Source organism: Lipotes vexillifer, unplaced genomic scaffold, assembly GCF_000442215.2.
Source record: "Lipotes vexillifer unplaced genomic scaffold, Lipotes_vexillifer_v1.1 scaffold415, whole genome shotgun sequence".
Classification (NCBI taxonomy): Eukaryota; Metazoa; Chordata; class Mammalia; order Artiodactyla; family Lipotidae; genus Lipotes; species Lipotes vexillifer.
Window position 1 is genome coordinate 1834984 of NW_006774345.1, and position 12635 is coordinate 1847618.

At 35.2% G+C, this 12635-nt stretch overlaps 1 protein-coding gene across 1 annotated transcript in view; it reads left to right on the forward strand.

The window, feature by feature from the left end:
• Window positions 1-3510, forward strand: part of ATP2B1 (ATPase plasma membrane Ca2+ transporting 1) — a 133708-nt gene extending 130198 nt beyond the window's left edge. Inside the window, exon 21 of the mRNA XM_007449112.1 lies at window positions 240-3510. Within this exon, the coding sequence (XP_007449174.1) occupies window positions 240-551 (312 nt within the window). The 3' untranslated portion in view covers window positions 552-3510. The remainder of the gene's footprint in view (window positions 1-239) is intronic.
• The last annotated feature ends 9125 nt before the right edge of the window (window positions 3511-12635 follow it).

Sequence of the window (12635 nt, forward strand, 5' to 3'; positions counted from 1 at the left end):
TTCTTAGTATTACTTTGAATTCTACACCTCTTAATTCTTAGAGTATGTGGTTTTGTTGGTCTGTAGTGTCCTACTAAAATATTCATTTTTTTTTACAGTGTATTGCAAGTTCCACTGCATTACATGCAAATATGATTCACTCATACCTAGCTGTTTGTGGATTCAAACTCATAAATGAACCATTTTTAAATTAAGCTAATGGCGTACTGATATCTTTCTGTGTTTTCTGATGTTTACAGATTCGAGTGGTGAATGCATTTCGTAGTTCTTTATATGAAGGGTTAGAAAAACCGGAATCAAGAAGTTCAATTCACAACTTTATGACACATCCTGAGTTTAGGATAGAAGATTCAGAGCCTCATATCCCCCTTATTGATGACACTGATGCTGAAGATGATGCTCCTACAAAACGTAACTCCAGTCCTCCACCCTCTCCCAACAAAAATAACAATGCTGTTGACAGCGGGATTTACCTTACAATAGAAATGAACAAGTCTGCTACCTCTTCATCCCCAGGAAGCCCACTACATAGTTTGGAAACATCACTCTGATTGTAAGCTGAATGTTAACACACTAGCTGCATTGTAAAGAAACAAATTGAAACTGGGTCTTTTCACATATTGTGACGGACAAGATAGTATTCTTGTCTTTGGACTTCAACAGAAGACACACTTGTACGAATGTAGATTTATTTTTTTAAAAAAAAAAAAAGCAAAGCTTTCTGCCAGACTGAGGGTGCTTTTTGGGGGGTGGGAGAAATGAACTGACAGAAACAGTAACTCAGCTTAAGTTGACCTGTGGATCATCAGTAGAACCCAAGAATGGTCCTGAACAGTGTATTAGCAAAGCTTTAGTTTATCTCAATCCTTGATGGGAGAGAGGGAGGAGTAAAGCTGGGCAAGCAAGCAAAGAGCCCTGGATCATTGAATTGATGCTTTAATTTCTGCTGTTGGCTGTTAATAATTTGGATTATTTATGTTTATAAATGATACAGATCTGTTTACAAGGTTTGTAGATACTTTTTTTGTTCCTGTTCATAGATGGGAAGCTTCCTTATAACTGATGCAGAGAAAAATTAGTCCTTCAAATACTGCTGTATTTTCAGGAAAAAAAGGGGGGGGGGGGGTTTCTATTGAAACTGTACTAAATTTTTGCCTACAATTTACCTTGTTAAATATTGTAGATAAATTGCTAATACTAATAGCCAAATAGATAACACTAATGCTTTGTTTAAAAAAAAAAACAAACAAAACAAAACAAAAAAACATGAGCAGTGGTGTTCTAATGAAGTTATGGCATCTGTCCTAATTAGTTTCTTAAATACATTTACTACTTAATGGTTTTGAAACAACTGTTTAATTTTTAAAATTTTTGAAAACTTGCTAATAACCTTTGTTCAGAATTTAGTAGATTGTTTAATGCAGGACATCAACTACATAATGAAAGATGCTTGAAATGCTTTTGTTATTTCAGGCAAATCAAATTAAATCAAACTATCAAACTACAAGAGAACTTTAGTCCTTTTTGTTTTTGTCTAAACATGTTAGTTCAGTGATGTCTTGGTGAGCTGTGAGTGAACTGTATTGATTTTTCTAATAAATCCTTAGAAACCTTCATACAGCATGAGGGCTGTTGGCATTTTGAAAAAGGTTAATAAGTAGAAGCATACATGTTTTCCTTTTGTTTTTGAAACTTGTTTGTAAACATAAATAAACATGCCCTTTTATTAAATAAATACACAGCGATGTTTTTTTAAAAAGAAATTTCAGCTTCTTTACTCAATTCTACATATATGGTGCATCAGTCTGTTCTCTTTAACCACAATTGGAATAAATTTCAAGATGGTAACAGCCCCATGAAGTACCCCCTTTAATTCCTTGGTGGCAGTCTAACAGAACCAAATTAAGGAAATCATTGCAGTTTGACATGTTCTTTATAGAGTTAATTTGCCTAAAATAGTCTCACAGTTTAAAAAAAATAATGACCACCATTGTCTTTGATACATTTGTTTTCATTCTTAAGTGGCCAAATAACAAATTAGGTAAAATGAGATTATGTGAAAAGGTGGGAAAGGTCCTAAAAATATACATATTTAGATGTAATAATTAACCATATGCTGGAATGCCCATCTCTAAGCCAGTTGGAGTCTTTATGTCTTTTTTTCTTTCGTCTAGCTTCTCCCCCTTTTTGCCTCTTGTCTTTACCTTTTAGGAACTGGCATTGTGTTAGGGCCCAGATTGCATCAGATACACAATCCTAAGGCTGACATAAAGTTTACGAGGACTACTACAACATCTGAGAGTGCTGACCCAGCAAAGAAACATTTAGTTGATGGTGCTTGATATTTTTGGTGGGTGGGGGAGAATCTTTTTCTCTCCATCAGTCCTTTGCAGTTAGCCTCTGCAAGACTTAGAAAAACATTGGCTCTGTCAGCATTTGTAACTGTACATTATTCATCAGGTATTTATAGCAAATCATACTGTAAAAAGAGGTAGCATGATATGCTGGAAAGCATACGAGGCTAGGAGTCAGGACCTGGTTTCTAGTCTTGATTTTGCCATTAACGTGCTGCATGACCTTGGGGAAATCATTTACCCTAAATGAGGGTGGTGGACTAGACTATCTTGAAGAACCCTTTCAGCTCTAAAAATTTACCCTATCAACTGGAGAGCCTACAAGGCATAGGGAATAGAGAAAAGGGAAATGTTTTCAGTTTTCTTTTTTATTTTGGTTATGCTTAAATATGAATGTAATTACCAAAAGATTTAGAAATGCATGTGCTTTGGAGGATTTGTATTGAGCTTTTACAGTATTCATTTTTCAACTCAAGGCAATGGCTTTTTACACCAACTCTAATCCATAAACGGGTCTTATGACATCCATGAGGTAGTAGCAAGACATGCTTAGTGTGTATTTCTCTCTTTGAGACACTGTAATTTCTACCAGAAATTTCCAGAGCATTATGTAAGTGGAAAAAAATGCAAACAAGCTGTTAAAGATCTTGGATCCCATTATATAGTATGTATAGCTGAAATCAGCATCTGTAATTCAATCACTTTTTCTCTTTTATCCTCTAACCAAAAAATTGTTTAATTTTGCATCCCAAATGTTTTTAATCTTTGTATATTTTTTAAAAATCTTTTTCTCCTCATCATTGCCTTTTTTGTGGTTGTAAATAGACTTACTTGCACTTTGAAGATGAGTTACTCCTTGTCATCTTATAAATATGTGATATGGTAATTTTCATAACAGATGTCAGTTTTGAACCAAGAAATGGTGATTTGTTTATAAGCAAAAAAAAAAAAAAAAAAACTGGCTTCATTTCTGTGAAATTGCTCTTTGAAAATTTCTTTTTACACGTGTAAGCCAACTGAGATACCGTGATGGTGTTGATTTCTTTCAATGATGCTTACCATCTATTTTAGCCACTGAGCCTTTTATTATTTGTCTATTTGTAAAGTTTATTTGTCTTAACTCATTTAATAAATATACTGTTTATCTGTTTCTGAATGGGGACTGAACTTTTTGAATATTTAAATTGATTTGAACATCATATTTGGGAATTCTTTTTTTCTACTTGAAATTTTAAAAACCTAATTGATGAAAATTCTGTAATGTACTTGAAATGTTATGGATGTGTTCTAATATGCATGATCTTGCCCCTAGAATGAAAGTGGGTATACTGTCCTTACTCTCCTACCCACTGTCTTCAATCTTTGTAGCACAAGAGATAATTTTTGCAGTCCAGGGGAGAATAATGTTTGGGTTTTAAAAAAGGTTAGTTTTTCACATTAAATGTAAGACCTTATTTTTTCATTAACTAATGCAAAGTTGTCAATAGCAATTATCTGAACGTTAGGGTAACAAAATTAATCAAATTGCCCTCAGCTGGTTTTTATAATAAATTATTAACATAAGTTAGCAACTTTGTTGAAATACTGAGAAAACTTTAAATGATTATTACTACCATATTTTTCCATCAGTAAAAATTATTCAGTTAATGAGTATATACAAGCACCATATTTATGACATGAGAGATGTTTTCTACTGTCAAGTTTAATTGTATATATGTATTATGTATTAGGATTGAATTTTGAATTAAGTCCCTTTGTAAAATTAACTGAATAAGAAAGGGAAGTTTCTGTAAGTTTCTGCTTATTGACATTTTTTCTTCCCTATGTCTAGAGAGCTCCTGTCATGTTACAGCTGCCTTTGTTCTTTTAACATACTCCACTCTTAAGACTCTGGCGTCCAAACCCCATATCAACCTGTATCTTTTTAAATTAGTGTTGCACTCATTTGTAGACCAAAAAAACCTTTTAATAGCATAATTATACCACCGAACTAAAAACAGTCTTTGAAAGATCCTTGAAAACTTGTCTTTATTTTAGAATAAGCATTATAAAAACACCATAAAGAATGTTTGATGCTATAATGGGAGTCATGGTTGTATTCCTGTACTTATCAGCACATGTCAAAAAGGACATGATCTTTATCCTTATAATGTAACTTCCTTTCAATAGATAGATGATTTTGTCTCTTAAACTCTCGATAGCTTATTTTTGTACTTTCTGTCTTAACTACTCTTCTTTAACATTTTCCCTGTTAGAAAAATACTTCAGCTTGCAGACAAATATACTAAATGTAGGCATGTTTAATCTCTATTCTCTGAATTCAGTGTCATTATTGAACACGATAATATTAATGGTTCCAAAGTAGGAAATTAAAGGAAGAAATATGAATATGTGTTTATACGGTATCAGTCTTTGCACAACTTTCTTAACCAGCACTGTGTCCTAGGAAAACTAGTTTCCAAATCAGTACCACCCAAGTCTGGGCGGGGTGTTCAATGTGGTAAGTTCCCTAAGAATTCTCTTAATTAAATCAGAGTTACAAGGACCACATAACTTCCGAATTCCGCTAATTAAATACAGACACTCTCTCCTTACCTATTAAAAGGAATCTTGTCATATCATAAGTTAATATCTATGGAGTACCTGATATATGCTGAGCACTTTATGTAGATTATGTAAATATTGCGAACAACCCTCTGTACTGCTGCTGCCATTTTACATAGGGAGAGACTGAAGCTTAGAGAGTTTAAGTAACTTGCTCCTGGTCGCGTGGTGAGCTGGAATTTACACCAAGGCTGACCTTCTCAAGAACCCCAAGCTGGTAGCTATTGGTTTTTACTGCAGTACTAGCATCTTGTTAACCCGAGTCAGGGCCCAGTGCCTAAAAAGCTTAAGTTTTAAGTGTTCCTTTGTTGTTGTTCTTTTCTGACATCAAATGCGTCAGAGATGATCTTAAAGATTCTTCATAACCTTCCAGGGTTATGAAGAGACTGAGGCAAAGAATCACCGATTAAGATGTATAATCCATGCTTTCCTTATAATCAGACCTCCTCAAGCTGAAGAGTGAAAGGTAAACTAAGTAGGTTTTTTATTTTTTTCTTTGGCCGTGCCCCGCAGCATGTGAGATCTTAGTTCCCTGACCAGGGATCGAACCCGCGTCCCCTGCGGTAGATGTGCAGAGTCTTAACCACTGGACCTCCAAGGAAATCCCAGAACGGTGTTTTTAATAGCATATTTTGGTTAGAAGTTTTCGTCATTCAATACTTTTAAGATAGGTATGTTTATTCAAAGTTTCATAGTGTTTTTTTTTTTACTTGAGAAAATTAAATTTTATTGACGCCAAGGATACTTAGGCCACATCACCAAAAAAAATTTATGGCAATATCAGTAGTACCTTTTAAATTAAATGACAAATTGGAAGTGTTTAACAACTTATGGTCCCTTTTTCTCGACATATATGATTAAGAATATATCTTTTTATCAAAATGTAAAATGCCATCTGGCAGAAGTAACAATTATTCTGTTGGCTTTATACATTAAATTAAATCACTGTACTTTAAAAAGTAAATATTTTCCTATTTTTCTTTTTTCTTGTGCTAGATCTACATTTATAATATTCAAAAATTGCATAATGCAAAAACTGTAAGTGGATATAACAAAACTGATTTTGAATTTTGAACAGAAAACAATGTTTCTTAAATTTTTTCCAAACATTTCTGAAAAATTCAAGTGGCAATAACTCTTTTCTAATATTCATAATTGTAAAGTTAGGCTATCTGAAAACCTACTGTTACAATTTCTTGTTAGACACATAGTTAGACTTTGTATATGAAAGGAGTTATATGCATATGCATGGAGTGCTCTTTACAAAAAGGAAGGAATTTTTATAAGGTTGATGCATTTTGAACAGGTATGTATTAATGTTAATAGCCAGAGTTATTCATTCATTTGACAAACCTGTCAGGTTCAGAAGATACCAAATGAGCAGGAAAAAGTTTCATAGTATTAATCTAAAAAGTCATTGCTTTATTTCCTAAATAATTTGTAATGAAAATTTATCACACTAAAGAGATAATAACATTTTTCTTGAAATTTGTGAAACTAAAGAATAGGGTGTTTTATATTTCTTGAAGAATTATTTAGTCCTCCAGCTGTATTTCCCTTGGTGAAAATTGTTAATGTTTTAATATTTAGCCTAAGGGAGTAACCCTATTGCACATTAGACTTTAATAATTTTTTAAATAAGAAAATTACAGCCATTGTTTCACTACTGTTTTAATACCATTTTACATTAATGTTTATGGTTTGTGAATAGCCAGCCTCCCCATCTGTAAAAATAAGATGCTTGCTCATTTTTATAATCTTTAAGGTCATATTTTATATATTTTTATTATAATTATTTAATTAATAATATTTAATTAATATTTATTATAATCTTTAAGGTAATATTTTTAGACTCTTTTTCTTGTAAGGCCGCTTTTGAAATCATAAGTATTTAGTCTGAGGCATACCTTAGTGAGTAGCTTGAGACAAATGCAAAAATATTTAAAACGTGAACTCAGGGACACCTGTGTTATCCGAGGTTAGAAATTTAAATTTAGGCTGTTTTTGATTTATCTAGGATTTTAAATCTTTTAACCATAAGCCTGCTCTTTCAGTTGGCTTCAAATCCTCCAAGAAGGGTGGTCTGTAGTATCTAAAATCTTTCACTTTCTCACTGTTATAGACTTGGGATGGGAAGTAGGTCTCAATGACTGAAGTGTGGTGGTGGAGAGAGTGAATTGTGACAGTGAAGCCACACCACATTTCCTGAGTCCAGGACTCAACTGCTTAAGAACACTACGCTAGTGTCTGTCTCCCCTTTCCTGGTCCCCAAAGTGTCTGACTGATAACTGCTTTCCTGCCCTTTATCTCCATCTCCTGCTTACCATTTATTCATTCACTCAACAGATATTTGGTACCTGTCATGGGAAATTCATACGGTTCTAGACTTGGGAAAACCAAGCAAGGTCCTTCCTGTGCGGGAGTTTAAGTTGTAGTGGGTGGGAGAGACAGACCTATATGAGGTGGTAAGGGATGATGCTATGTTACATAGTGTGGTCAGGGAACCCTCTCAAGTGAGGTGACATTTGAGCAGAGACCTGAAGGAAGTGAAAGAGCCAACTTCTTGGTTGTCTGGAAGAGCCTTCCAGTGAGAGGTTCCAGTAGCTGGTGCTTGGCAACTCTGAAGAACAGCAAGTGTAGCTGGAGTGGAGTGAACCAGTGGGAGAGTGGTAGGATACAGGCTGAGAGATGCAGTGGGGGGCTTTGCCCAATCCTATGAGCTTTGGCAAGAACTTTGGCTCTTAGGCTGACTGAGATGGGAAGCCAGTGGAGGTTTTTGAGCAGAGCAGCAGAGTCTGACCTTTGAAAGGATCATTGGCTGTTCAACACAGAGCGAGAAGTTGCAAGTTAGAAAACCAGTTAGGAAGCTGTTGCCTTTTTCAGATGCATTCCATTCCAGCTTAGCTTTTTCTGCTGCTTTTGTAGCCCCAAAGCTTTCTTCTAGAAGCTTCAAGCTACTAAAGAGTCTTGTGGACCCCTTATTTCTTTATGTTTTACCTTTATGCTCGATCCAGATGACATAAGGCTGGCGTCATTTTTACAGTCAACTCGCAGAACCTAGGTACTTTCCTCATTTGCTTTAGCCTATATGCAGTTTCCCAAATGAATCACAGTACTACGTTTTTACTCGGTGTTGTTCAGCAACATGGTCCCAAATAGAAGATGGTAATTTTTCAGCTGTTCAGTCTCTAAGACTATAAATGCACCTTCTGCAAACGATCCTTTTTTTTTTTTTTGCTTTGTAAAAGCTCTTCACACCTGCTAATTTTATTTTTTATACCAAGTCTGGCTGTTGGTATACTGATTCTTTCATCATCTCCCGGTCTTTTTTAGCTGCTAATTTTCCTGGCTCCATCCTAATGAAGGTACTCCAGTTGGCTGCCTCACTCCTGCTCTGTCATTGACTAAGATGGCTTTGCCTCCTTGACATTTCACACCTTGGTTCCTAATCCTGAGCCACCTCTACTTCCTTCCTGTCCTCAGCTTCAGAGTATACTCACAGTCTTGCTGGTGACCACAGTTCACACTCATTTCCTGGTTTTCCTCACTGATGCTCAAACCAACCTTTAATTTGTCCCTTATTCTTTTAAGGGTCATTCCTCATTGTATTTATTCCAAACCTTTTACATTTTTCTCAGGACAAGGATTCAAGATGTGGTTTGTCTGACTAGAACATGCCTTTCCCATTCTACCTTTCACTGTCAACTAAACCTATATTTTTTTCACACATTTTAGCAGACATCTGCCTCACCTTATACTTCTATTACTGGTCTTTGATCCAAAGAACATGATTTTACATCTATCTATATTAAACTGTTGCTTTGGTCCATTCATACCACTTTGACTCCTAATTTTATCATCTACTTTATTCTTAACCCTTCTCAGCTTAATGCTGCCCAAGACAAGTGATTAGCTTTCCTTCTGCTCCTTTATGGAAACCACTCTTTCACAACAAAACTGAAAGACATAAGACGGATCTGCCAGTAACCCTTTGCCTTACTTTTCAAAACCACTACGAGGTTGATATCAGTGCCCTTTTAATCCAGTCACTCAACCAATTAGGGATCACCTAATTAAATGTTCTGTCATCCTACACACAAATAGCCATCAGATCCAAAAGTAGATGTCTTGTTGAAATACTGTCAACTACATTTCCTGTTTTGCTACAGATACTTGTTCCTTGGTTTCAAGTACTTTTGTCAGTTTCTTGATTTTCACTGTTATTACCCTTGTCTATTCCCTCTTTGCCTTAAGCCCACACACTTAGGTTTCTTAACTGTGTTGTCCACATCCCTGTCCTCTTTCTTTCCCATCATCAATCTATCTAACACATAACCCCAAATCTTCCTAAATCACCACTTTGCCCACATCATCCCTCCTCTCCTCAAAAAATAGATAGGTAAATACCAGAGTTTAAAAAAGAGCACATGTTAAATGGCTCTTTATTTGATCCTAACAACTCTGGCCTCACATGGTTGCCACCTGCCCTCTTTCCACTGCTCTGACCACATTTTCTGTTCGTGTTCTCTTCCCTTCCCTGTGGATTCCTCCTTGAAGCTCCACGTTCTTGGCCCCTTTTTTACCATATACCTCTTCATGGTGCATGTACTGCCCCACCTCCCTCCACCCTCAACACCTCAGATATATAAGGGAGAAATAGTGAAGTGTGCTTTTTTAGGGGGAAATCACCTCTGCAGAAGAGGGTGCTGAGGCTTAAAGATCTCTTGAGGTTTAGGGAAAGGTGATGTGTTATCAGAAGAGGATTTGCCTAGAAGTCAGACCTGGGGTTTGGTCCCAATTCTGCCTTGTGCCAGCTTTTTTAATACCTTGAGCCTTCATTTTCCTCAAAAGAATTGTGACTATTACGATTCTTCCCCAGTTTTGGATGTTCAGATGGGCTTGGAAACATGAAAGCACTTTAACGATTATAAAGAGCAATGCAAGATGGTACTGTTGACTCAGTAGCAAGCAACAGAAAACAATTCTGTGAAGAGCTATTCCTGCCTCTCCCTATAGATTTGGTTTAAATAGAAATTTTCAGAGTTGAAAAGTGCCTTTAAATCCCAACTGGTTTATAAACACCCAAGGCTTTGTGAAGAGTACCCTGGAGATTCATCTCACTAGAAATAATAGTGTTTGCTTCCATTTCCTTTTTTTCTGTGCTTTTAGTCACTATAAACATTTTCCCTTTTAAAAAGAAGCAGCTTGCTTGCCTCCTGCACATCTGGAGGATCAGATGAGTGTGCTAGTAACCCAATTTTTTTTTTTTTTTTTTACTATGTTATTATTTAGCTGAACAACACTGATGGTTTGGGACTGTAACCTAGTTTTAATGGCTTTTTTGATCCTAGTCATGACTATTTCCATAATGGACCATGGGATAAGTCCATATTTCCCAAACTTTGCTGCACATTGGAGTTACCCAGGGAACTTTAAAACATACTGGCCCCAGGCTCCCACCCCCAGGCATTGTGGTAGAGGCTGTGGCCTGGGCTTCAGGATTTTTAAAAACTTGCCAGGTGATTCTATTATGCAGCCAGAGTTTGGGAACTACTGGGTTAAACAGAGGGAAGCATTGAAAACTACAGTGCTGAAACGCAAGAAGATATAATGAAGAGCATAAAAAGTAATAATTTTGTAAATTTGCCCTTCAAGATGTTCAGTAGCAGAAGTCCTGTTTCCTTGGACAAAATGCTTTTAAAACATCAGGTTCTCTAGTACTTTAAAAATCAATGTTAAGAGAAAATATACTGTATAGAGGATTATATTTAGGGTTTTTTTAAATTTACTGTGATTAAAAAGTAACCTAAAATACATTTTAGTAAGAAGTTAAAACCTCTTTATCTTATTTGAAAAGCAAATTATGACCAATTTTAAAATAAGCTAATTGGCTTTAATGAAAGCAAAATGAAAGGATTTCAAATATCAGGTTATGAAATTTTACTTGTTTTTTAAATTCTAGTCTATATTTACAGATGCAATCCCAAAATCAAGCAATATGCCATTTTAGAATTTTTTCTAGCATATTAACACTTTTTTGCATAGTTAAACAACATGTAAAGCTTGACAGGCAAATGTCATTTTATGATGAATGTTAAATATTATATTAAAATATTTATAATACATTATTTAAAAGTATACATCTTTAAAATAAGATTTTAAATAAAACCACTTTATCTTGTACCTGGGAAATATTACTAATTGATTTTTTTCTATTTCTAAGAATGAAAATTAAATTAGTCAAAATAAGTTTGGCTCCAACCATCCATTTAGTTAAACCCTAAAAGACCCCAAAACATTGCCCGACTGGTGGTCTGTACTATGCCTATTTTCAGCAACAGTTACAGTGCACACACTAACATTTATTGAGCCCCTACTCTGGGTGACTTGCTTTTCTATTTTACCTCAGTATGTCATTACAACTCTATTCTCCTTTTATAATAATTTAAGACTTGCTTATGGCCACACACCTAGTCAGCATCATGTGGGATTGAATCCAGAACTGTTCAACAACCAAACTCATGACCATTACATCAGATGGTAAAGCCTCTTCAGCTCAGTCCAGTCACTCCAAGGGCTAGAATCAGGATCATATCAAACCAGTTCTTCATGGAGTTTTCAGATACCTAAGGCAGCTTGCATGTCCCCCCAAACTCCATCCCCATCTTCTTTTTTCCATGCTCAACATCTCCAGTTTCTACAACTGTTCATAGTAGGGTGACTGTATGTCCCAGGTTACCAGGGATAGTCTTTGTGTACAAACCTACCATCCCAATGTGATTATGAAGAACTCCTGTCTTTTACTCTCAAGTGTTCTAGACTGAATGATAAAAATTATATGTTTTCAAGTTGCCTCATTATCTTGGTCCCTTTCCTCCAATGTGGTTATATCCTTCTGTGTCTGCAGTCTGGCAGCTATTATTTTGAAATTGTGGAGTTTGGGATTCTGCTGCTTTGACAAGTGGAAAATTGAGAAAAGATGTGGAGCCACTTCTTGTCATCTATATAGATGACAAAGAAACTCCCAAGTACATCCTGCTGGTAGGGGTAGCTCTCAAAGTTCAGCATGTAAGGCTCAATATATCTCCTAAAGTTTCTAGCTGAGAAGACCACTGTAATCCATTGTGCAATTCTTTACACTGAGCTGTCTGGGTGAAACCTACCTTTCTTCCACCCAAGAGATCAAGGATATAATTTGGCCTGATCTGTGTTTCAGAGGCAAATGCTTAAATATCTTAAAAATTGTATATATACACACACACACACATATATATATATATATATATATATATATATATATATGTGCTTACCAAAGATACAATTACAAATCAGACATTTCTTTGAGGATAGCATATAATAAAGTGGCTTATGTATAGGCCCTCAATCAATAATTTCAAATGAATGATGTCAGGTCAGGGTTTTGAAAAAATACTTCCCTGCATGATTTTACTAGCAATTCAAGTGTTTAATAACAAAGGCTTATTCATGTATATTATACCACATCTTCATAATAAAATAATAAGCAATCATTAAAAATGTAAAAAAGAAATTTTAAAAATCATATACTTTTTATAGCCAGCTTTTTTCTTTCTGTATTATATTGTAAATAATTACATGTCAATACTTTAGACTCAGTTCCTTAAAAGAAAAATGAGTTGTGTGACTTAGGACATGTTA